We start from the raw sequence: 25,062 nt of genomic DNA, 5'->3' as shown, positions 1-25,062 counted from the left end.
CCCATCAGGGTTTCTAGAACATGGAAAGCCCAACTTGACCATGATCATTATTGCAGGAAGGGAGGTTGGGAGAAAGGGTGTCTTGAGGCTGTATTAGTGATAGGGTATATTGTAGGTGCTGTAAGTTCAAAGATGGATCTGTTTCTTGCCTCTGTTTAGCTTCTGGTGGCTGGAAGCTCTTGGAGTTCTTAGATTAATAGTCTGCACTGCACTCACTGCACTGACCCCAACTCCCTGACTCAGCTCCACTGCACTGCACTCAACTGAGTGACTGAACTCAGAGACCTGAATGACTCTGTCTCCTGAGTGCTAGGATTAAAAGCAAGTACTGCCAAGCCTGGACCTAAGCTTTTCTTTACAAGCAAATTTCTCTGTCCCAAGCTGGCCTTCAACTCAGAGATCTGCTTGCCTCTGACTCCTGGGATTAGAGGTGTGTCTGTATTCCAGCCAGATCACACAGACCTAGAAGGTCTTTGGATATGATGATCACTTGCCAGAGCAGCCCTGTTGCTGGATTAAAATTCCTCTACAAAGAAAATTGCAGCAGCCTTTTCCAAGTCTGACACAGCTCCAGCTCCTTCATCAGTCCACAGCCCACTCACTCACTGAGACTCACGTTTTCCTTCCAACAACCGTGCTTTCCTTTATGAGACTGTTCTCAGTTGCAACTGGCTATATACTGACTTTCTTTTCAGGGATGGATGCCCTCCTCCTCCACTGGGGCAGGACCCCACCTGGGCAGTACTCCCACCTGGGCAGGGCCCCACCTGGGCAGGGTCCCACCTGGACAGCAACACCACCTGAACAGGGCTCCACCTGGGGAGGGTATCACCTGTCCCATCACCGGATCCATCTGGGCACCCAAGGACTAGCTAACCAGGAATAGCAGACACTGGAAGAATTTTGCAGCCAGTTCTCTCTTTCAATAACTTCTATCCTAAAGATTTAACTGTATATTTTATACTAAAATTCCTCTTAAATTAAAAAAGAAGATTTCTTAAATTTGGGGGTTTTGTTCTGTTCTGTCTGAGACAAGATTTCTCTGTGCAGCCCTGGCTGTCCTGGAACTCACTTTGTAGATCAGGATACCCTCAACTAGAAAACATTAGCAATCTGACTGCCTGTCTCCTGAATGCTGGAATTAAAGGCGTGTGTCACCAAGCCTGACTTTTATATATTTTTTTAAGTACTGTATTTATTTGGGAGCGAGGTGCGCATGTGCCATGGTGTGCAGGTGGAGGCTGAAGGACACCCTGTAGAATCTGTGCTCTCCTTCCACCCTCCAGATCACAGGGATCAGACTCAGATCAAGCTTGACAGCCAACGCCTGCACCCACTTAGCCATCCTCAGCAGCCCCCAAAGTAGCTTTCTTACAATATAGAAAACCACAGATAGAGAGCTCTTCGCTCGGTGACTACTCATTCAAACTAACCCTCTGCTCCACTCTTTGAAGGAATCTCTGGAAGCCTGTCTAAATCTGGTCCCTCTGTCCAAAGTGGTGTACAATATTCTCAGCAGTCTGGAGCAGACTTTCCACCCGTCAGTGCTGCTGACGTTGTTCAGCAAGGTCAACCTCCGGGAATACCCCAGCCTGGTGGCAATTTTCAGAAGCTTCAGAAACGGTAATGTGGTTTCTCCGATCCTTGTCACATGTGCAGTGGTGCTACAGTAAAAGCCTGGGTTTGTTTCCAGTGTGGATTGCGCATTCCAATGCCTGCTTTCCCTGTGTAAAGGCATAGACCACGCTTGCTCACAAAAGCTGCTGGAAGCGTCATCCTGGCTGACTCTGACCTCAGCTTCCACCATTCTAATTTCTATAGGACACAGGTGTTTTTAATACAGCTATTCAGTGAACCAGGTGTAAGTTGTGACAGAGTCTCACGTTGTAGTACAGAATGGCCTAAAATGTAATCCTTCTGCCTCAGCCTTCTTTCCAAGTGCTGGTGTTCCAGAAGTGGGCAATCACACACACTCATCTTGAAAATATGAAGTATGGGACCATCTCCAGGGAGCACGTAGGGCAACTGAAATGTCGGGACTTGCTATGAAAGAAAGAAAGATGGGGGGGGAAGAGAGAGAGAGAGAGAAGAAGGAGGAGGGGGAGGAGAGGAAGAAGAAGGAGAAGAGGAGAAGGAGGAGGAGAAGAGAGAGGTGAAATGGATACAACGTCTATCTCTTTGTGACTGTGGGTGTCCCAGACATTTTATATGATCATTTCACATGACCTTAAAACCACCTGTGACATCATTGTAAGTTGCTCCTGACAGAGAAGGAAGGGGAAGTTCAGAGGTAACTCCACAGTCACTTGTCAGATTTCTATCTGTCACAAAATGCCTATGATAATGAACTTACAATGAGAAGAAGTTAGGGGGCTCTGACCTGTGATACAGTTTGAGCCTGTAGCAAGATTGTATCACCGCAGGATGTGTGACAAAATAAAATTGTTCACCGTGTGTTCTGAAAATGGAGAAAGGAGAGACTTGGACCCCACAATCTCCTCTAGAGGTGCTCCCAATGACCTAACACCTCCTCTTGGACCCAGCTCTTCACATCAGCCCATCTCCCTGTAGTGTCACCTGGGAACCTAAGCTTTGAGGAGACATTCGGCATCTAGACTACAGAAGTGGATAGATAAAGAAACACAAAGAGGGGCAGCCACGGGGCTGAGGGTTGGACTGAGAGTGAGAGGACCAGGCAATAAAACCGCTTGAGATTGGAGAACATGAACCCAGCAGACAGTGAAAGAAGAGACACCAGGCACACTGCACTGTGACATTGGTGACATTGATGTGTCACTATCAAAAGGATCGTCCCCAGGGGAGAGAGGATTCTTTAAGATAAGAGAGCAGCTGAGGGACACTTTTACCTCTAGGCCTAGCAGCAGGGCCAGTGGACCACAGACTAAGGATACGCTAAGTTCATCTGAGCCCTGCCAGAGCTCAAGCATCGCTCTGGCTGTGCAGTTCTGTGGTTTTGTTCTGAGCCTTTGCTGCTATCTATGAAGGTTCCTGTTCAGGGGTCAAGGTATCTTTACTTCTGAAATAAATGGCGAGGAACAATCTTAATAGAAACCAACCACAATCTATTCAAGGGGACAGTGTGTGGAAAGCCAAGGGCCTGATGTTGGGATGAGAGGGAAGATCCTAGGGTGCTCAGATGGAGGCAGCCGGATCATAGGGTGCAGTGAAACTTCAGAAGTGAGCAGAAACCAGAAGACTAAGGTCCCAATAGAACCTGGTGAGGAAGCCGGGCGTGGTGGCGCACCCTTTTAATCCCAGCACTCGGGAGGCAGAGGCAGGGGGATTTCTGAGTTCGAGGCCAGCCTGGTCTACAATGTGACAAGCAAAACATCATCAGGAGTCGTTTTGTTGCTGCATTCATTTAGATTGACTGTAGTAGGTTTTACTCTAGAGCCCGTGGTCTATCTAGTCATGTGCTGTTGACCACATTACCAGTGTTGCGTGTGGGTCCCATTTCATAAAACAGTCCTCACATCCAATCAAAAGGTGATTGGTCACTCCCATAACACTTGTGCCAGCATTGCATCAGCAAGTACATCGAGTAAGCAGGTCACTGTTGTAGCTCGCAGCATTCCTAGCTGGGTGACATTGATGATAACTCCTCCTCTGGTAGTGTCCATAGAACCTTCCAACACTATGAACACTCGTCAGTAGGGATGAAGCTTCTAGCTGAGCAACAGCTGGATTGCTTCATGTCTTTTTCTCCCTCAGCAATAGGGTCTTACCAGCAGGTTGTGGAGGGTCATCGATATCGTTGGCCTGTAATGTTTAGGGGTAGGAGGAACCTCTGGGATTCCTTTAGCCAATAACTCCAAAAAGATGGAATGTTTTCCATTCCTGGTACTTGGTAGCATATGGTAACTTATCAGGGCATTGTCTCCCTCATTATATGGTAACTCCATTTAAATAACAGTTATATATGTATATATTTTAGGGACCTTCTACAGTAGTAGGTTTCTATGTGGTCAACCCATTTTGGGTGATGGACTGGGGACTAAATAGCACTGAGTGCCTGAATAAATCAAAGTCAGAAGAGGCCACAAATGGATGCGTGTGGTGATGAGCCTGTTCTGTGCACCCGGGGAAACCAGTAACTCTCCCTCTGGTCCCGTGCGGAAAGATGAACTAGGCAATCCTGTCTGCCAGATAACTTCTGAGTCTTCGGGGTCCTGACATGTGTTCCTTTGCTAATTCCAGTTGGTTATACCTACGAAGAGAAAAACAGACCCCCACTGACCCTGCTTGAAGACCTGGCCAACCCAGCAGAAGGGTGCTCCCTTCAGACACTGCTGCCACCACCCCGACCCCAGATATCGCTGCCAAGTCATCTGTCCTCAGCACCGAGAGTCTGTGACCCCAGAGCAACCACACAGCCAATCATTGAGATCCTGGATGAGCAGCCCAGTCCTTCTCCCCGAGCTGTGCCTCTCCCTGGCTGCATTCAGGAAGGAAAAACCACTCCAGGCAAGCCACAGATCCAGCCTGTCTGTCCTACCTAGAGGCTTGTTGTCCATTAGAACCCCAGATTGCCGTCTTTTGTTGACCTGTTCCTTTCTCTGCATCCACCCATACACAACCCTCTCTAAGAAAATCACAAGCGCTGCCAGTGACCAGGGAGGCCCAGATGCTAGAGCATCTTCTTCCTATTCCTGGACACTCCCGTTTCTGCCCTTGGTACTTCACCTTTCCTGAGCCTTTAGGCCAGTGGTTCCCAACCTACCTAATGCTACTGCGCTTTAATGCAGTTCCTTATATTGTGGTGACCCTCAACCATAACGTAATTTTCGTTGCTGCTTCATAACTGTAATTTTGCTGCTGTTATGTATCACAATGTAAATAGTTTGGGAGATAGAGGTTTGCCAAAGGAATCGAGACCCACAGGTTGAGAACCACTGCTTTGGGCCATTTTACTCTTCTCCCTACAACCCGTGGTTTTTCCCTCCTCCTTCAGCTGCCAGTAACGATTTTTTTTTATTAGATATTTTCTTTATTTACATTTCAAATGTTATCCCCTTTCCTAGTTTCCGCTCCGAAAATCCCCTATCCTCTCCCCCCTCCCCCTGCTCCCCAACCCACCCACTCCTGCTTCCTGGTCCTGGCATTACCCTATACTGGGGCATAGAACCTTCACAGGACCAAGGGCCTCTCCTCCCATTGATGACCACTAGGCAATCCTCTGCTACATATGCAGCTATAGCCATGAATCCCGCCATGTGTACTCTTTGATTGGTGGTTTAATCTCAGGGATCTCTGGGGCTACTGGTTAATTTATGTTGTTGTTCCTCCTATGGGGCTGCAAACCCCTTCAGCTCCTTAGATACTTTCTCTAGCTTCTTCATTGGGGACCCTGTGCTCCATCTAATAGATGACTGTGTACATCCACCTCTGTATTAGTCAGGCACTGGCAGAGCCTCTCAGGAGACAGCTATATCAGGCTCCTTCAGCAAGCTCTTGTTGGCATCTGCAATAGTGTCTAGGTTTGGTGGTTGTTTATGGGATAGATCCCCAGGTATGGCAGTCTCTGCTCTGAACTTTGTCTCTGTAACTCCTTCCCTGGGTATTTTGTTCCCCCTTCTAAGAACTGATATGGTCAGAAAGAAGACCTGCAAAGGATGCCCAGCCCTTCTGCTGGCCCTGTGCAAAGTAACACTGACTGGGCTGTGGAGGGAGACTATGCACATGCCAAATGAGAGGCTGTGGTTGCAACCTCAGGAGAAAAAAAGGGGAGAAAAGCAGAGAGGGCTGTCCTTAGACTCACAGAGCAAACCAAAAGTCAAAAATACTGGTGTGGGTCTGGGGTGTAGCACAGTGGAAGACCACTTCCTTGGTAGATGCAAGGTTCCTCTCTATGTCTCTGTCTCTCTGCATCTCTCTCTCTCTCTCTCTCTCTCTCTCTCTCTCTCTCTCTCTCTCTCTCTCTCCTGTTCTTAGTTGACACATAGCTTATTACAAACTTATAGTTGATGATTCTTCCCTAGCTCCAGAAGCCTTTGAGTCTCAACCTTATTCATTCTTTTCTATTTCATAGTATGTCAAGAGTAGAACCCAAGGCCTACTGCCTGCCAGATAAGCACTCCACCACTGATCTACACCCCTAGCCCCTTTGTTTATTTTTAGATGACTCAGATTCTAAGACATATATATGCTATTAACATTATTAGAAAATATTGTGAAAACTTTATGTTTGTTGGACCTAATTGAGCTTCCAGACTTGTGCCACTTGCCTTCCCTAAAGCATCATTATAAAAATAAAGTTTAGTTACGTTAACTATAGCAGGATGTATTACTGACATTGCTGAAGACTGACATTGCGTTCCAGAGTTGGGAATAAAAGAGTATGGACTCAGTAACTTTTCTTCCACTCCTCTGATATTTGCTATTCAAATAACTTTAACATAATCAGAAATCTAATGTCAATAGGAGATTTCATTATCTACATTTTCAAGTGAAGAGGAGGAGGTGGAGGAGGGGGAGAGGAAGAAGAAGAAGAAGAAGAAGAAGAAGAAGAAGAAGAAGAAGAAGAAGAAGAAGAAGAAGAAGAAGAAGAAGAGATCTTGTTATTAAACTATTCTATCCCTTCTCTATCCTACCTTTTCCTGGTCACCTGCCTTCCTTACTGGTTAGAATCACTGTTCTCTTTAGCACTCTGGCCCCTACTTGCTCAACCTGAAAGCCTCAATTCTTTTTCTTCCCTCTTCTCAGTGTCCTCCAGAGATCACCAGAGAAAAGATAAGGAAGACTCTCGAGAGATGCCCCACAGTCCCTCAGGACCCGAGTCAGGTAATCTGCCTTTGGCCTTAGTGACCTCCTTTTCTGGGCGAGTATACCATCCACTTTCCTCCCTGACAGGCAGTTCAGTAACCCAACCCTTTCATTCCTCCTTCAGTTGTCAAAGACAACTTAACATCCAAGACTAACAAGCAAGATGACTCAGGAGCATGGCCTCTGGGTTCCCCTGGCACCATGCATGGTGATGCTAGTTAAGGCTGACTTAGCTCTTAGCAACCTTGCTTGGGATAGCTTAAGCTCATCTCCACTTTCCTACCAAACAGAAAAGAATTTGAGTCCTCTTGCTATGAGGCTCTCGTTCCCATCTCAGCCGAGCTTCCTGCCCCTCACCCAAGCTTGGGAGGTAGAGTTATGGAGAGGGCAAGGAAGCAGGACTGGAAAGATAGACTTATGGATCCACCAATCATAAAGTCACAAAGTCCCCTCACACCTGCTAGACTTAGACTCTAAATCATTACGGTGTCAACAAACAGAGGTGACTCCTCAGCCACAAGAGACTGTAGTGAGCTTCAAGAGAGAAGAGGACAAGGCAGGCCTGGACTGTGTGACCTTGCAGCTGTGATGAAGTCACAGCAATAGGTGATGCTCAAAAAGCCCCAATAAAATGCAAGACAGGCAAACAGAAGCCCCGTCTGTCCCCAGTGGTGGGTAATGTAGCTGATGTGGCTGGTTCTCCTTCCTTGACTTCACCCTGACTATGGGAATTGTCCTTCAGTGCTAGTCAGTTATACATTGTACAGAAAACTAAAATATATGATATTAAAGTGATATGAAAGCCAGGTGTGGTGGCACGCACCTTTAATCCCAGCACTCGGGAGGCAGAAGCAGGCGGATTTCTGAGTTCGAGGCCAGCCTGGTCTACAAAATGAGTTCAAGGACAGCCAGAGCTACACAGAGAAACCCTGTCTTGAAAAACCAAAAAAAAAAATTTAAATTAAAAAAAAAACAAAAAAATAAAAAATAATAAAATGATATGAAAAGAAAGGAATGACTTCAAAAGTCTGTAGACAGTTTACAATGTACCTCAGTTACCTAACCCTAAAGAAGCCAGAATTTAAGACAACTTTCAAAACAGACAGTTTTAAGGAGATGGACCTTTGTATCTGTTATGGTTTCAAGCCCCTGTTTTTCTTATTGCATCAAAGCAAGACAAATTTCGTGATGTATCTGCTGTTAGCAGGTGCATAGGTAACAATAACAAGATGGGCAGGGCTGGAGAGGTGGCTCAGTGCCTAAGAGCAGTGACTGTTCTTCCATAGGATCTGAGTTCAATTCCTACCACCTATATGGTAGCTCGCAACCATCTGTAACTCTAATCACAAGGTATCTGATACACTCTTCTAGCCTTTGCAGGAGCCAAGCATACATGTGGTGCACAGACACACATGCAGGCATAACAGACACTTTAAAAATGATAACAAGGTGGTCAGATCGAGGTGGAACCCTACGGGCTGGCAGACCCCTGCCTTCTCTCCCTGCTATCCAATTTCTCCAGCTGACTTTCCTCTGCATTTTCTCTTCGGTCCATGCTCACCTCTGATGTGAATTCCGTTTCTTTTGCTAGTGGTAAAAGATGACTCTCCAGCAGCAAATGACCTGGAAATGGCCCAGGAAGTACCCTGCACACCTGCAAACAAGAAAGGTACAGACATCCTTTCCCATGTGACGCTTCCTGTTCTTCTAGCTATAGCACATCCTAGCATCCATGATGCGAGCATCCATTGTGTGTCTGCAATCACATGGCATCTCCTCATTTTCTTCTCACTCCGCCTTCCTCAAAGGCTTTGCAAAAATTATAGGTAACAAGAAGGCACTTAGACATATTGAACCAAGCATTGCTCAAATTCACTGAACTCCCAACCACAAATGCTTGGTGTGACTGGTACACTAGCCTCCCCCAGAAGGAAAATGCTTCCTGGTAAATCATAGGCAGGCAACATCCATTATATGTCACTTAAACCTCATGGTGGCAAGCAGGTTGGATGTCCACCTGACTACCTATTCCCACCTCGCCTTTGGTGCTCTGAGGTCCTTGCCACCAAGCCTGGTGACCTGAATTTGATCCCTGAAACCCATATGGTGGAAGAACAGACCCAACTCACAAGTTGTTTCTTGGCCTCTCCATGTGTACCATGGAACATATGCCCAACCTCCACATACTGATAAATGTCATAATTATGATAATGATAATAATGATAAAAACACTGTGACCTTTCTGATACTGTCATCCATTGGTTTCCCCATTGCTTCCTGGAAGCCTTCCAAGTCCGTTTTCTCCCACCTCAGTTCTTTCCATGGTCCTGGATGCTTTCAAGTGCTGGGATAGCAGGCAAACAATCCAATACTCCAGCTGCTCAAGTCTTTATCTCCTCATGTCTGGTTCTTGTTTTCCCTTCACAAATTCTTGGTTTCTCATGCCCAGAAGTCATCCTTAGGCTCTACCATTATCTGTTTCCTAGCTTAATTTCCCAAGAACTGATTCAAAGAATTCTCATTTTAACACTTGTCCTTGAAGCTTGCTCCTTCTAGTTCAAAACTCTGATCTCTTCTTCCTTCCCAGCTGGTCATTTAAAAAGGTTAGGGTTGAGATCAGAGAGATAACTTGGAGTTAAATCATACACATATACACGCGTGCAAGTGCACAATTAACAGTCAAAAACATAGTTGAATTCTTTAAATAAAAAAGACTGACAGCTCTATGTGACTATAAAAGACTTTGTTTTCTTTTCTTCTTAGCAAGAAGAAAAAAACATCCGAACTGGTCAAATTCCAAAAGAAGACAGCAGAAAAAAAAGCCCCGTCAAGATGAGATGATGGGTAAGGGGATGCTGGAGAAGACTCCAGCAAGGGGGTACAGGAGGAGGCTTCAGCAAAGGCTGTAGATCTGATGGAGTTCGTTCTGAACTCACTGGATAGGCAGGCACACAAGAGTTCTGGTCAGCACAGCGAACTGGCTTTAAATTTCACCAGACCTGTTTTGCCACTGAGTAAATGGTGAACTGGAACATGTTGGAATCCTGTTCTGAGGTTACACAGCCCAAGGTGAAGGGTGCAGAGTGTCAGGTTTCCTCTTTATTTATACACACTAGGATGGCATCCATCCTTCCTAACTAAAGGGAGAGTAAATAAACTTTGCTACTTTGAGATAAGGTGCAGAAGAGCCTGGGTCCTAACCCTGAGAGGCAGTTCAGAGGAAAAGCCCCCAGAAAAGCTTCAGAAAGGTGTTCTCATGCCAGTGGATGCAGCTGTCCTTGGGGAGGCAGCTTCCAAAGTCCCGAGAGGAAAAAGTGCTGTGTCCTCCCCTCCTCAGTGAAGGCCACTCATTCATCCACCAGTCCTGTCCACTGCAGAGCTTCTGGGCCTCTGCCACCCCTCGCCCAGAAGCTGTCTTCACGAAAGGCATAGGGCTGTCCCTGCGATGCTTTAGAGGTGCCCAGTGGCCTTCGGGTGTTGCCTGTCTGAACATGGGTGCTACATGGAAGTCCCTTCCTCACTGCCTGAAGAATCCCAGGCCTGTGCCTCATGGTTTGCGAGTCTTAGAAACAGGAATCAGAATCTGCCCTGATCCCGAATCCCTCCATATTTATTTATTTGGTTAAATCTTTGTTTGTTTGTTTGGTTTGGTTTTGGTTTGGTTTGGTTTTTCTTTGTGTGCCCTTGGATGTCCTGGAACTAGCTCTCTAAACCAGGCTGGCCTCAAGAAATCAAAACTCATGGATACCTGCCTGCCTCTGCCTCTCAAGTGCCAGGATTAAATGTGTGCACCAGCACTGCCCAGCTACCTGGTTAATTCTTATAAGAGCTCCCTGGGGTGGGAACTTATGGTGATGTGGGGGGAGAAAGCATGGTGCACATAAGAGAAAACAGCAAAAGTGAGGTACATTCACCTGGAAGGGGGGCTGGGATGGGGAGCCTATGAAGAAAGGAAGGAGTGTTCCAGGAACCTCCATTTCAACCACACATGAGTCGTCTCAGCAGGAGTGGCCTCACCTGGACATGGAGTTCAAGAGAAGCTCAAGGCGGTGAGCAGGAGGACTTTGTGGAAAGATGACTCATCTACGAACGTGAAGGAGGTGACCAAGACACAGAGAGCAAGGATGAGGCATGCCCAGACATCCAATTCACAAGGTAAGGCTGAGGGTGGCACCTGCCATTGGAAAGGCTCAGCCTGAGCAAATCTCTCAGAGCTGGTGCAGGGGTCGGGGGATACATGACCTCCGTGTTAGCAGAGAGATTTTCAGAGAGAACAGGCGAGGAGCAAAGAGAGGCAACGAATGGACAAGGAGTTTTTGATAAAGAAACAGCCACAGGTCACCTCAGTTGAGACCTAAGGCAGAGGGTGTCAACCCTTTAGATTTAACAATCTTAAAGATTACTAAGAACTTCCCAAGGTCTACATCTGTGTTGTTTATGTCTTCCTGTTTCTCCATTATTCATAGTTAAAAAAAAACATAATTAAAAAAAATCTTTGTTTAAAGTGAAATAATTTGGTCAAGGAAGCATGTGAGAGAAAATTATTTCTGAAGCAAAAACAAACTTAGAAGACGGGTGTCCATGCAAGCTCCTGTAGTTCTCAGTGATGTCGGGCTCTGTGAGAAACAGGTAGATGCTTAGAGCTGCGTCTGAACTCACGCACCTGACTGTGGCTGTGGCTGAGGATGGGGAGAGGATCTCGCTGCACATGGAACTCCAGTCCTTTGCAAGGGCACTGCATGCTCTTAACCAGCCCCATCATCTGTCTGCTAGACTCTGAATCCTTATCTCTGGTACTGTTGTTCTCTGCTAAAATAAACTGTTACGCCAGCTGCGTGTGGTAGCCTGTGCCTATAATCCCAGCACTTAGGAGGCAAAGGTGGGTAGATCTCTTTGTGTCCAATCTCTTTGATCTTCTTTCTTTCTTTCTTTCTTTCTTTCTTTCTTTCTTTCTTTCTTTCTTTCTTTCTTTTTTGGGTTTTTTTTTTTTTTTGATACAGTGGTTTGGTTTGTTTGTTTGTTTGCTATGTACCCCTAGCTGGCTTCAAACTCACTATGTAAATCAGCCTGGCTTCAAATTCAGAAAGATAAGATACACTTGCCTCTGCCTACCAAGTACTCAGATTCAACGTGTGACCCTCCACATCTGGCTCTCCATCTTGGACAGGTCTTCTACTCATATAAGACTTTATAATGTCTCAGACATTTGGAAAGTGTTGAACTATATTGTGAGCTAGCAACACAGGCACATACATATTCTTGGGACAACTATGTAATTTGGAGACGTGACAGAAGTGTTCTTTCTATACTGAACTTTCCACTTTCCCACCCTCGGGAGAGGAGGCAACTTGGAGTCTGCAATCCTCAGCTCTGAAGTATGTGAGGCCCTTCGAGGGTTGGGAGACTCCTCACGGAGTGTCCACGGACAAAGAACAGTGTTTCTTTCTTCTTCTTTCTTTTAGAGATCAGCAAAGAGGCATCAAAAACAAGTGGTAGAAAGAGGCCCAGCACAGCACGAAGAACCACACAAGGTAAGGATGGGGCACTGTGGGTCTCAAGATGCAGCCAGCCGGGACCCACAGTCAGAGCAGCCAGGCTGCTCTAAGCCAGACTTCCACTGCCCTAAAGAGCCCTTTGGATATTTCTTTTCTCACCACAACCTTCTCATGATAGCTTAAGACTACTTATATATAGACATGCATGGACTGGACTATGTGTGTGGTGTTGTTCATCTTTTCCCCCTCCTATAAAAATATAATGTTTGACCACTGAGGACAGTATCGCCACTGCTGAGAATCTGTGTTCGAGAATATTGCTCACCCTACACTGAAAATCTCCAGCTTATGAATCAGGGTTGTTTCTAGAAATCCAGGCTCTTCCCAGACGGCTCAAAGGTTAAGGAGCACTGGCTGCTCTACCAGAGGACCCAGGTTTTGATTCCCAGCATCCACATGGTGGCTCAAAATGATCTTTTAACTCATGCTCAAGGAGATCCAATGACTTCTAGCCTCCGGGAGCACCAGGCATGATCGTGGTACACAGCTATACATGCAAGCAAAACAAAACACCCATATACAGACAAAACTATGCATAGGCAACCCGCACTGTTACGAAAGGACTCATGGGCCAAAGGGTGCGTATGTAGGTCAGAGGATGAGTATTATGGAGAGCAGAGGATGAGTTTTGTGGAATTCAGGCTCCTAGAATGAGATTCAGGGTGCCAGGCTTACATAGCAAGCCCCATTACTCGAGGAGCCAACTCTTGATCCCACCACACATCTCTGGCGCACAAAAACTACTGCTTGCTTTAAGAAATGAGCTCTGGAATCTTCTGTTTCTCCCCCACAGTCTCTCTCCTCCCTTTCCCCTCCCTCTGTAGTCGTCGTCGTCTTCTTCTTCTTCTCCTTCTCCTTCTCCTTCTCCTTCTCCTTCTCCTTCTCCTTCTCCTTCTCCTTCTCCTTCTCCTTCTCCTCCTCCTCCTCCTCTTCCTCCTCCTCTTCCTCCCTCTCCTCTTCCTCCTCCTCCCTTTCCTCTTCCTCCCTCTTCCTCCTCTCTCTTCCTCCTCCTCTTCCTTCTTTTCTTCTTTATTCTTTTATTTTTATTTAAACAGCCCAGGTTCTGCAAATCACTGGGGGTGCTCTTCTATGTTCCATGCCTTCGTGGGACACGGATGCTCTCCCAGCCCCCAGTAGCAGAGAGCACCTCACTGCTTTGCAAATTCCAGTCCTTCCGGTTGGTTTCTCTTAGTCAGCACTATAACTGCCATCCCTGTCGAGAACAGAGCACACTGTGTGCTCCCACCACCACCACCACCTCTTCCTCATGGTCACCCAGAAGAAATCCTATCTTCCTGCTCCCTCTGTGTTCCACACCCATAGGTACCACCTTAAATAAGTATTGCTTTCACAAGGAAATCCCCCCCAACTCCCAACCCTCCTCCTCCCCTCCTCCCCCCTTCTCACCCCTCCCACTCCACCCTCACCCCCACCCACCCCAGTCCAGGGGCAGGAGCATAGATAGGTCTCCGGATGTGGCTTGCCCCAGGGACTTCTCTTCAAGGCTCTTTCAGACTTTTGGTCAATTGTCTGTGTGCCTTCTGTTTACTTTGTGGGTGGCACTGGAGGTCAGAAGTGGATCAGTCTTGTTTTCTGTTTTGTGTCTGGCTACCTTGTGCCTCTGTTTATACCTAAACAACTAACAAATCAGGACAGTGGCCAGGACACTATGAATGCCCATACCAGGGCCTATGCTGCCCTCTGCTGGACTGTCCTTGTACTGCGCATTGCGTGGATTGTTTCTCTGGGACCTTATGCAGAGGCTTGATTGGTCAGGGTAAATCCATGCCCTTGCCCATCATGCTGTCATTTGATTGTCATGATGGAACTCAAGAAAAAGGTAAAAGACTCAGAGGAGCTAAAATCCACTTAGGTGCTTCTGAATGCTTTTTTTTCCTTTACAATGAAAAAGCGAATATTCCCAGATGCCTCTTTAGTCTTTTTTTATGAAACACTTAAGGAAGCAGGAGCCCAGATCCATGCTGACTGTTGTCCTCCTACAGCTTCCCCTGACTTCCAGCACATGCCCCTCCCATATTCATATCTCACTGAATCCACTTGATTCTGGCTGTGGAGCCATCTGCTGGAGCACGGGCAACCTAGGAGGTACCACACACCCCATCAGCTGTCAAGTTCCTCCTGCAGAGACGATACAGAGATAGCTCTGATCTGTCTGCATCCCAGGGCCAGCTCCCTGTCACTGTCAGGGTTCCTCACTCTCCCCATGTCTGAGCCACTCACCCCATCTATTAAGTGGATGATGCTTGCCTTCTTTTTGTTGGAATGAATGATGCAATTCTTGATGGTCTTGATCTGTCTGGGACGTCTCCAGCCACCCTACTTCAGCCCTTCCCCCTCACCCAGGCCCTTGGTCCACGGGTCATCCCTGGACATGCCACCTTCTCAGGTGTAGCCATCACCTTAGCATTTCCCCCTGTGTTCTGGAAGCATCCACAAGCTGCTCTTTGGATTGCTAATTAGGTTTTTTCCATCCCATCTCTCCCCTTCCTTATCAGGCTTCCTCCATAGAAGCTCCTTCACATAAGGAAATTCTTTTTTATCTTTAATTGCTTACTTACAGGCTCCCGGTTGTTTGCTCACGCTAATGAGGGCCTACACCAGCTGTTGCAGCTCCTTAGACTAGGGCTGGCTATTGCTGAGGAGTCACACACAGGCTGCCCCTCAGGCTCCATCTTGTACTGAAATGGGCAAAGGAGGCTAGGCCAAGCACCAGTGAGAACTCACCAGCAGACTGCCCTTTCTGGTCAGGTTCATGGCTTTAGAAGTCCTCAGAAGTAAAGGCCCATTGCATTTGGGATACAAGGGGTACCTGCAACAGGCAAAAGAGGGGGTGATGCTCGTGGCCTGACCCTGCAAGTGAACTTGCTGCTCACAGCACCCCAAGCCCCCACTGCCCCTTTATCTGTTGCAAGCATATTCAGGACATCCGACTTCTTTACTTACTATAGAGAATTAGCAAAGATGTTTCCATGGAGACAGAGAACCATAGATCCCCACTGTGCTAATCTGCCCACCCCACGGGGTTTATAACAGTAGTTCAGGGTTCCCTGTGACTCTGCTTCTCCCTCAAATTAGGATCTGATAGCAGCAAACCTCCTACTCAAATCGGGTAACAGCACTGCAACCTCAGCGGTCCTTCTAGGAAACCACAGAGCCAAGAGTCTGCATCTGGCTCCAGATTCTCATCTACTGTACTGTTTTTGAAAGGATACTGGAGATGGGTGATGGGACAAACCAGTCCACATGCTAGCCTGAATGCCAGCCTGGCTCCTTCTAAGCTGGGCATCCTTTGGGGCTCTTTAGATCCACGCCCTTCGGTCCTGGAAGCTCCTCCTCCCACAGCATAACACTCCTGGCTCCATCTTCCCAAAGTAATTAATTAATTAATGTTCTTCTCTTACACCAACCTCAAACTCAACACTCATTTACAGCACTTTCCTCTGTCTCCAAGAGACAGCCCTGCATGAACTCTCCCTGAGGGGAAGGAAGCAGGAACTACCAAGAGCTATTTTTAAAACCCTTTCACAAATGTTTCAATTGACTCTTAGCTTGAGATCCCTGCTCTGAGCTTCCGAGCTGCCAAATCTTTCCTGGTGCAATTGGCAGACTTGTCCTGAAGTTGGGCTGTCTGCAGGTGATGACCTTGGACCTCATCTCTCAGTGCAGGTCACTTCACTTATCTGAGTCTGTTTGCTCTCCCAGTTCCAGAGAAGACCAAGAATGACGCTGTGGATTTCACTCCCACACTCCCTGTGACCTGTGGTAAGGCCAAAGGGACTTTGTTCCAAGAGAAACTGAAGCAAGGTGAGTGCCTGCTCTTCTGATGCTCTGGTCCCGGGATGATGGGTAGGCTGGAAGGGAAGAGTGTGCCTGTTGAGTAACTTGTCAAGAAACAGACCCTGCTAGCCAGACTGTAAGAGGGAAAAAACAAAAGCTACAACAAAAAGACTTCCCAAGAAGTTTCCAGACTTTTCCGTGGAGATGCATCTGGAAACCACATGAGCCGTCTGTCTGTGAGCCCTCTGAACTAGACACTGTCCTTGCTACAAGAATCTGCCCCACTCCCTCGGTGGCCTGTAGGGATTATGGTCCGCTGAAGCTAAGAGAGGGAGCCTCTTCTTTCACCCCAGAGGAATCCCCTCTTGCTCTGGGACGGTGAAAAGCCATAGCGGGGAGCCTCAAAGGTCTGTGGTAAAGTCACAGAGGATCCAAGTGGGTCCTGGAATGGCCTGTCTTTTTCTTACAGGAGCCTCAAAAAAGTGCATTCAGAATGAGGCAGGAGATTGGCTCACTGTAAAGGAATTTTTAAATGAAGGGAGAAGGGCCACATCAAAAGCCTGGAAGGGCGTTATATGTTGTAACGGGGCGACATTAAGACATCTGGAGCAGGTATTGTAATAACCAAGGGTGATGGATTCATATCCTGGAAGAGTGGGTGGAAATTCAATAGCAAAAATGTAGATAAATTCCCATCTTGACTCAACAGCATGACTTACAAAGAGCCAGATGTTCAAGCAGAAAACATTGTAGATGGCAAAGTTAGAACCACAGATAGATGCACATGATGAAGACCTAGTGCAAGCAGAATATGCTGAGAGTAATGGAGGCCAAGGTTTCTGTGATCAAGTAAGATTTAAGAAGCTTAGCCGGGCATGGTGGCACAAGCCTTTAATCTCAGCACTTGGGAGGCAGAGGCAGACGGATTTCTGAATTTGAAGCCAGCCTGGTCTACAGAGTAAGTTCCAGGACAGCCAGGGCTACACAGAGAAACCCTGTCTCAAAAAACTGAAACAAACAAACAAACAAACAAACAAACAAACAAAAAGCTTTAAGAAGCTTAGCCTGGTGAGTTTGAGTAGGGATTGGAAGGAAACCAGCTGCAGCCAAAGAATTCCTTGTGTCCTCAGTCTGATAAGACTTTATTGAAAGCCTGGTTCATATGGAACGTGTGAGATATTTTCAGCCACTTCAACTGTAGCAATCTCCCTTCTACACCTTGTGACACTCTCTTTCTAACTTGTAACAGTTGCAGAAGGCATGAGTCATTGCAATTCCTAGACATAGCCTCCCCATAATATGCAAACCATTATCACAAGGTGCCGCCCAGTGTTCGTTTCCTCCTCTGGGTATCCAGGCTCATTACACACCAACTAAACGGGGGCAGGTGGGTGCAATACAGGATCTTAGTTGATGGTGAGAGCAGAAGAAACAAACAGCCTTCTCAGGAGACAGCTCCTTTAATTGGAGCAGAAGAAAGGCCATTTATATCTTTGGGGAATGGGTAGAGGCTTTTGAGGGGAATAGACATCATTGACCAGAGCCAGGGTTCTGGGAATGCCTTATTTGCATGAAGAGGAATCCCAGGTGCTTGCCAAATGTGACCTTATAAGGAGAGAGGAAGTTGAACCTGTAGCCTGGCTGCTAGGCTAAAGGGCCACCTCAGGGTTGGCAGAGCTTGGGAGTGTAAGGCTACGTGGACCTGGACGTGCAGGCCCAGGGCAGGAAAGGAACAGTCCTATTCCTGCTGGTCTCAAAATGAGATTTTGGGGGTTTGGATATACCTTGACTTCTGTCTTGACACACACACACACCTGCCCCAGTTGCATGGATCCCCAGCTCCACAATAGGGGCACCAGCAATATGACACGGAGGCAAGCTTCAAACCTGAGTTTGATCACCAGAACCCAAGTAAATGTGGAAGGAGAAAACTGACTGCACAGAGTTGACCTCTGACCTCCATGTATGACTGTGGCGAGTGCTCATTCCCATAGTAATAAATAAAGGGTTTGTTTGTTTGTTTTTTCTAAATACACACCAAACATCACAGGGATGACCATGTATGGGTTTTACCTGGAGAGGATGAATGGAAAAAGAAAATGGGGAAGGGACTGAGGAAGGAGAGCTTGGGCCTTAGGTCTAAGTAAAGGGGAGAGTTACCTTATCACTAAGGGAAAACTTAAAAGGGGAGTGGTTTGTGGAAGCTCGTTTCTCTTCCCACACCTAATCTGATATCTAGATACAGGTGTTTCCTAGAGGGGGGAAACATCAATATTCACAAGAGAAGAAACTTCCAGAATAATCTCACTTGTCAACCTCTTCTCTTTCAGAAAGGACTTTTGTTCTGTACCTCCAAGAGTAAACCTCAAAAGAAGGGTGCCTAGCAGATGAACTCCTGACCTGATATGTGCTCAGCGTCTTTGCTCGCTCGCACTCTGTCTCTGTCTCTCTGTCTCTCTCTGTCTCTCTCTGTCTCTCTGTCTCTGTCTCTGTCTCTGTCTCTCTCTCTCTCTCTCTCTCTCTCTCTCTCTCTCTCTCTCTCTCTCTCTTTGTGTATCTGAACTTTGCCTTTGAGCCTCTGAGTGTCCCAGCTCTGAGGTCCTTCGTAGTTGTGGTCCTCATCACAACTGACCCAGCACTGGGGTACATGCTCACGATGTCCTTGTTCACAGCTGACTTACAATGGCAAAGTGCATGAATACTAGACAGTAAAAATAAAGCTGTTGGTGTCTCTGTGCGTTTGAAAACTATCTTGATATTAAAATGGATATAAACTAAAGGTGTCCAAAGGAGACGGCTTTCGTGCAAGAAGTAAGCATGAGACCAAGTGTTGTTCAATGCCACACACTTAGTGCTTGTGGCAAGATGATCCAACCAAGCTTTGTCTGCAGAGACCCCCCTCCCCCTCCAGGGCAAAGGGCAATCACCTGGCAGAGTCACTAACTGTCCTCAGCCTTCCTTACCCCTTAGGTGTGTTCTCCAGGCATAGTCCTACCCATAAGCTTCTTTCAAATGAGAACTTCTAGCAGAGATGGTGCTGTGTCTCCTTGGCTTGAGCCTTGGCCAGTTTCATTCAAAGTTTAAAGCAAAGATTCCCCCCCCTGCCCCCGTGTCACTTACAATGTAAACCAACCTTTATCATGCTGATTGAAAGACACTGAGGTCAAGAATGCTTAGTGTGTGGTCACTACCAAATTCCATTGATATTATAAAATATATTGATACTAGGTAAACTTTTAAGACACATATAAAAATCCCATAGCCATTGCTATGGCCTTGATGTTCCTTATCAAGACCTGTGTTGAAATTGAATCTCTATCATGAGTTAGTAGGAGAGAAGCTTAAGTCATGTACGGCAGTGGTTCTCACCCTGTGGGTCGAGACCCCTTTGGTTCTCAGGGGTCACCTAAAATCATCGGACACATCAGATATTTACATTACAATTCATAGAGGCAGCAAAGTTATAGTTACGAAGTAGCAATAAAAATAATTTTATGGTTGGGGGTCACCACAGCATGAGATACTGTGTTGAAGGGTTGCGGCATTAGGAAGGTTGAGACCCACTAACTTACACAGTATTTGGAGGTGAGACTCAGGAGGTAACGGAGCATAATGAGGCCATGAAGGTAGAGGTAGAGAGAGCCCTTGTCCATTAGGACTGTGCCTGTGTAGGAAGAAGGGGTGAAGCCAGGTTGGCACCTCACACCTACCATCCCAGCCCTGACGAAGCTGTGGTCACAGACTCAGACCCTCATTCGTAAGTGTGAACAAACAACTAGAAACCTGCAAAGAATCAATAGGAAAAAAAAAGAAAGAAAGAAACGCTGGGCAGTGGTGGCGCACACCTTTAATCCCAGCACCTGGGAGACAGAGGCAGGCGGATTTCTGAGTTCGAGGCCATCTGGTCTACAAAGTGAGTTCCAGGACAGCCAGGGCTATACAGAGAAAACCTGTCTCAAAAAAACAAAATACAAAAGAAAAGAAAAAAAAATTAGGGGAGGGGAGGGGAGGGGAGGGGAGGGGAGGGGAGGGCAGGGGAGGGGAGAGGAGAGGAGAGGAGAGGAGAGGAGAGGAGAGGAAAGGAAAGGAAAGGAAAGGAAAGGAAAGGAAAGGAAAGGAAAGGAAAGGAAAGGAAAGGAAAGGAAAAGAGTGATTTCCTGACACGAAGAGTATATGGAAGATGGGAACAGGAGGATCAGTTCAAGCTCAGCCCTTCTCTACTCAATCCAGGACCCACCCAGCCTGAAGGATGATGCTCTCACTTAGAGATTGGGGCTCCCACTTTAATTAAATGAATCAAAATAACCCCTCACAGACACACCCAGAGGCACATAAGGCCTCACAGATGTACCTCATCTCCTAGGTGGCTACAACGCCTGTCAAGCTGACAACATTAATCCTCACCAGGATGTAAGGTTTTCAGACATTGTTTCCTTTGCTCCCTTGTCCTGGAGGGGAAGGGGGGTCAGCACTTTCTTGACAGTAATGCTGACTGTTTATTAGCCTCTGCTTTGAAGAGAAGAGTTACGGCAAAGTCTGCTTAGATCCAACACAACTCAAATACCAGGTCTATGGCCACAACAAAAAACTTATTGTAATCAAGCATCTATTGATTGATCGGGGATACAGAACAGTGATCGGGAGCTGACCTGTGACCCCAATCAGAATGTACAGAGCTTTTAAGCTTGAAATTCACACACATCTGTGCCAAGTGACAGTTACATTTCCCATCTATCAGGATTTAGGGAGAGGGGACTTTCAGAAACAGTCCATTGTGGTGGTCAGCTCCTGTTCTTTCCCCCTCTGCTTTAAGGATCTTCATGGAGCTGAGTGGCAGCCTTCAATACTTCCTCGTATATGACCATTAAAAAATTACCAACACCCTATTTGGTATATTTGATGGACCTTATTGGAGCAGGAAAAATTTGAATAAACTTAAAGTGAGTATCCATAGGACTGACGATGGGATGGATTTGGAAGGTGAGAGATAAGACAAAGGCAGGCTGAAGCCCCAGGTCTGTGGCGTATGGAGACTGTTATATAAAATGGAAGTTCCAAAGAAGGAGCAAAGGGCGATTGGAGGGTGGGTTGCAGAGGAGACGTGGCTGAGCATTAGAACCCAAGGAGCTAAGGAGAGGCGAGGCACATGAAGCTAAGGACACAGGTGGAAACTGCAGCAGGAGAGTGACTCTAGTCATCTGGACAGACTGTAGCTAAGGATGGAAACCTGGGGAATTCCATCCGTTGCATGTGGAGGGGGAGAAGGACCTGGGAAGGAAAGTGGTCCAGCAGTCAGGTGATACAGCAAACCACCAAGACTGATGCAGAAGGACCGACTTCTCCTGAAGGCAGAAATGGCCCTGGGCACAGAACGGTTGGCCTTGTCACCTTGGCTACTTCCCTTCTCCAACTCACTCACCCAGCCCAGTCCTCAAGCATGTCTCATGGCTGTCCCTCAGATGGCCACAAGAAGATAGGAATTCCTTCTGAACAGGTGTCCTAGTGCAACTCTCTAAACATACCCACCCAGTCTATATAAGAAGTTAAAGCCCTAGAATGCTGCCCAAGACTGTAGAGCACTTACCTACCACTAGAGAGCACTGTGGGTCCCTCTTGACACTGGAAGCTAAAAGGAACTAGTGAGGCCTTTTAAGGGAACAGGAATCCTCTCGATGGCTGTCATCAAACACAAGTAACATGAGAGTCAAGAAAGGACAGAAGTAAGTCTATCAGAGAACTAAGAGTGGCAAAGAACAACAAGCCAAACGCTCTTGCTTAGGCACGTGTGTTGGAGGGCTCTTTATGCAGGCAAAAGGTCTCTTTTAGCTGTTGGCCACACGTTTCAAGCCTCCCAGCCAGTGTAATGAAGTGGCTGAGATGTGCTCTGTGTTGTGGGCTGGAAGAGACCTGTGTGGCCTCATTTCTTATTTAACCAGGTTGGGTCTGGTAGCAGGCCCAGGTTAAGTGTCCCACTGCTGGCTCAGACATGTCTGCTGGACCTTCCCATCTCCAAAAATGCTTCAGTTTACTTGGAGAAGCTCAAGAACAAGGATTCCAGGAGGAACCACAAATTACAGGGGGCTTTTGGAACTGATAGAGAAATTTTGATTGTACAGTGTTTCAGGACTGAATCTGACATTTTTTTAGATAGGTTCTCACTATGTAGCCCAGGCTGGCCTGGAGGTCCCTGAAATCCACCTCCCTCTGCCTCTCCACTGCTGGGAATGAAGGTGTGTGCTACCATTCATTCCCAGCCTGAGAAGTTCCTTGCTTTTTAAGGCTACTTAATATTCCACTGTGTGCTGTATGCTTATACAACACTTTGCTTAGCCATTCATCTGTCATGGATAATATTTTTTGATTAAAGGGGGACACACACATACCACAGTGTTCGTGTGGGCATCAGAGGACATTTCTCTTCATCTACCTTTATGTAGGCTCCGAGGACTAAACTCAGGCTGTCAGGTTTTTCAGCAAGCACCTTTGCCCACTGAGCTCTTTTGCCAGCCCTGTGGTGGATATTTGAGTTATTTCCTCTTAGTATGACTTCCTCTCCATATGACAGACTACCTGGCAAGAAGCAACTTAAGACAGGAAGGATTTATTCTGACTCACAGTTCAAAGGTAATCAAGGCAGAGAAGGAAGAGTGGAAGATACCAACCCCGGCTATGGTGGTAGGAATATGGGGCCATTTGTTCACATCTTACTGATCCAAGAAAGCAGAGAGACACAGGAAGTGGGGTCAGCCTATGAACCTTAAGGCTCATGCCCCAGTGACTCACTTCCTCCAGCTAGGTTCTACCTCCCAAAGGTTCCATAACATCCCAAAACACCACAATCAACTGGAGATCCAGGGTTCAAAGCCTTTGGCATGAGCCACTGGCAGACATTTTACAACTAAATAATAGCATGCGGTCATGGCTTCCATAGGTATATGGTCATCTGATAATGCAAATGCATCCAGCCCAAGTTTTAAAATTCCCAGTGTCCTAACAGTTTAAACATTACCCAAATAGTCCAAAGTCTCTTCTGAGACTAAAGTCAATCTCTTATGTTAATCCCTATTAAATCAAAAGGGGTATCCACTTCTTTCCAGCATACAATGGCACAGAACACACAGTTCCATTACTAAAGGAAGGAATAAGCACAGTCAGGAAATATCAAACCAAATTAAGACTGAAATCCAACAGGGCAAATGCAAAAACACCCTGTGGCTCCACGTTCCGCATTTGGGACTGATGACCTCATCTGTGCTCCCATACATAGGCTTGATTAGCCCTGGCCCTCCAGCTCTGTTGCCCGAAGCCATTGTAGTTCCTCTCATGGGCCATTTCCACCCAGTGACTGCAGCTTGCCTTGGCAAACTTCCTGGATTTCTGATCTCCATTGTAATATAGGCTTCACCTTTACAGCTTCATGCACAGGAGACTCGGATATCCCATGAAGAGAATATGGCCTGGTGTTAGTGTGTAAAGGAATGTGTTAGGGGTTTCTTTTTTTTTAATAATTTTTATTAGGTATTTTCCTCATTTACATTTCCAATGCTATCCCAAAAGTCCCCCATACCCTCCCCCCCCACACACACTCCCCTACCAACCCACTCCCAATTTTTGGCCCTGGCATTCCCCTGCATATAAAGTTTGCAAGTCCAATGGGCCGCTCTTTCCATTGATGGCCGACTAGGCCATCTTTTGATACATATGCAGATAGAGTCAAGTGCTCCGGGGTACTGGTTTGTTCATAATGTTGTTAGGGGTTTCTGTTGTCATGGTTGTTGTTGTTTTCAGATTGTGTCTTGCCTTCTGGAGGGTGAGAGGTAGGTTTTGGGTTTTGGTTTGTTTAGATTTTTTAAGACAGGGTTTCTTTATGTGGCCTTAGTTGTCCTGGAACTTGCTCTGTAGACCAGGCTGGCCTCGAACTCAGAGACCCACCAGTGCTGGGATTAAAGGTGTTCACCTCACTGCCGGGCTGAGAGACTTCTTTTTACAAGAAGCTTTAGATTCTGTTTGCAGATGTAAGATGACTCTGTGCCTGGCTGGAAGTATGAACAGCACCATCTGCTTAACCCTGACTACACAACACAGATGATAAATTACTTACTCCTGGGTATAGAGAAGGTCCTCTCTATAAACTTGTTAGAGTGATCTGGGACTGTATGTAGATTCCTATAAGCAAATTAAAATCATATCAGAAAAACCAAACCAAAGATACCAGTCTGAGAAAGCACGTGGCTCCCTCATCTATGCCCTTTAAAGAGAACACCTGGCACTGTGATGGTGATGGTCCCCACCAACCTATCATCTGACCACTCCGTAGGTGCATCGAGGGTCTAATGGGTGAAGAATTCCTGAAGTCCCAATGCCTTCGATTCAACCTGGTCCCCACTTTGCCACAGATTACTCAAGTTGCCATCTACCATCCTCTTATTGATCCATCTTGCGCTGCCATCCAGTGCAATTGCTCATCCATTCATCTGGACCCAGTCTTGCCTTTTAGACTCTGCAGTGGAACTCAACTCTACAGCTCAACCATGACCCTGCAGTCAAATCCAACCATGACTTCAGTGCCTGTCCAGAGGGCTCAGGGTCCTTTGTTATCTCACCCTACAGACTCCTATGACTTTCCAGCTGTCTCCCAACTCTGGCTTGTCAAGTGTTTGCCACCTTAACTCTTGGTAGCTAGCCTGTAATATATAGATATAGGGATAGAGGTAGATAGAGACATGTTTACATATGACTTATGTTGTTAGTAAGTTATAAACTTATGTTTAATGTATCAGCTAAGAGTTAGTAATTATGTTGCAATGGCCTGTTTGCCTTGGCCAGGGTCATTAAGGAAAGCGGAGCTATCTGACAGATGACTACCAGTGAAACCACTGCTTGTGGATTTGTTATTATTCAATAAAATTTTTTAGAAAGACATAAA

At 46.6% G+C, this 25,062-nt stretch overlaps 1 protein-coding gene and 1 long non-coding RNA gene across 12 annotated transcripts in view; one reads left to right on the top strand and one right to left on the bottom strand.

The window, feature by feature from the left end:
* Positions 1–9,878, bottom strand: part of LOC102637781 — a 15,624-nt gene extending 5,746 nt beyond the window's left edge. For 2 of the 5 annotated variants that reach the window (XR_880942.3, XR_880943.3), the window contains exons 1-2: positions 9,022–9,835; positions 8,345–8,437 (exon numbers count right to left, since the gene is read on the bottom strand). This is a non-coding gene — a long non-coding RNA (uncharacterized LOC102637781). Of the gene's footprint in view, positions 1–8,344; positions 8,438–9,021 lie in introns of all 5 variants that reach the window. The other 3 variants (XR_389828.4, XR_001782934.2, XR_880944.3) reach the window with 3 other exon arrangements.
* LOC102638047 (sp110 nuclear body protein-like) overlaps positions 1–25,062 on the top strand; it is a 25,500-nt gene extending 438 nt beyond the window's left edge. The window contains exons 2-11 of one of the 7 annotated variants that reach the window (NM_001378739.1): positions 1,455–1,623; positions 4,219–4,485; positions 6,724–6,801; positions 8,375–8,452; positions 9,547–9,627; positions 10,786–10,938; positions 12,246–12,314; positions 16,062–16,163; positions 16,606–16,748; positions 18,467–18,884. In NM_001378739.1, the coding sequence (NP_001365668.1) occupies positions 1,455–1,623; positions 4,219–4,485; positions 6,724–6,801; positions 8,375–8,452; positions 9,547–9,627; positions 10,786–10,938; positions 12,246–12,314; positions 16,062–16,163; positions 16,606–16,748; positions 18,467–18,520 (1,194 nt within the window). In that variant the 3' untranslated portion in view covers positions 18,521–18,884. Of the gene's footprint in view, positions 1–1,454; positions 1,624–4,218; positions 4,486–6,723; positions 6,802–8,374; positions 8,453–9,546; positions 9,628–10,776; positions 10,939–12,245; positions 12,315–16,061; positions 16,164–16,605; positions 16,749–18,466; positions 18,885–24,453 lie in introns of those variants that run through there. The other 6 variants (XM_011249825.3, XM_011249827.3, XM_011249828.3 and 3 more) reach the window with 6 other exon arrangements.

Source organism: Mus musculus, assembly GCF_000001635.26.
Source record: "Mus musculus strain C57BL/6J chromosome 1 unlocalized genomic contig, GRCm38.p6 C57BL/6J MMCHR1_RANDOM_CTG3".
Classification (NCBI taxonomy): domain Eukaryota; kingdom Metazoa; phylum Chordata; class Mammalia; order Rodentia; family Muridae; genus Mus; species Mus musculus.
Note: the sequence above shows the minus strand (reverse complement) of the source record. Positions and strands in the feature narration are given on the sequence as shown.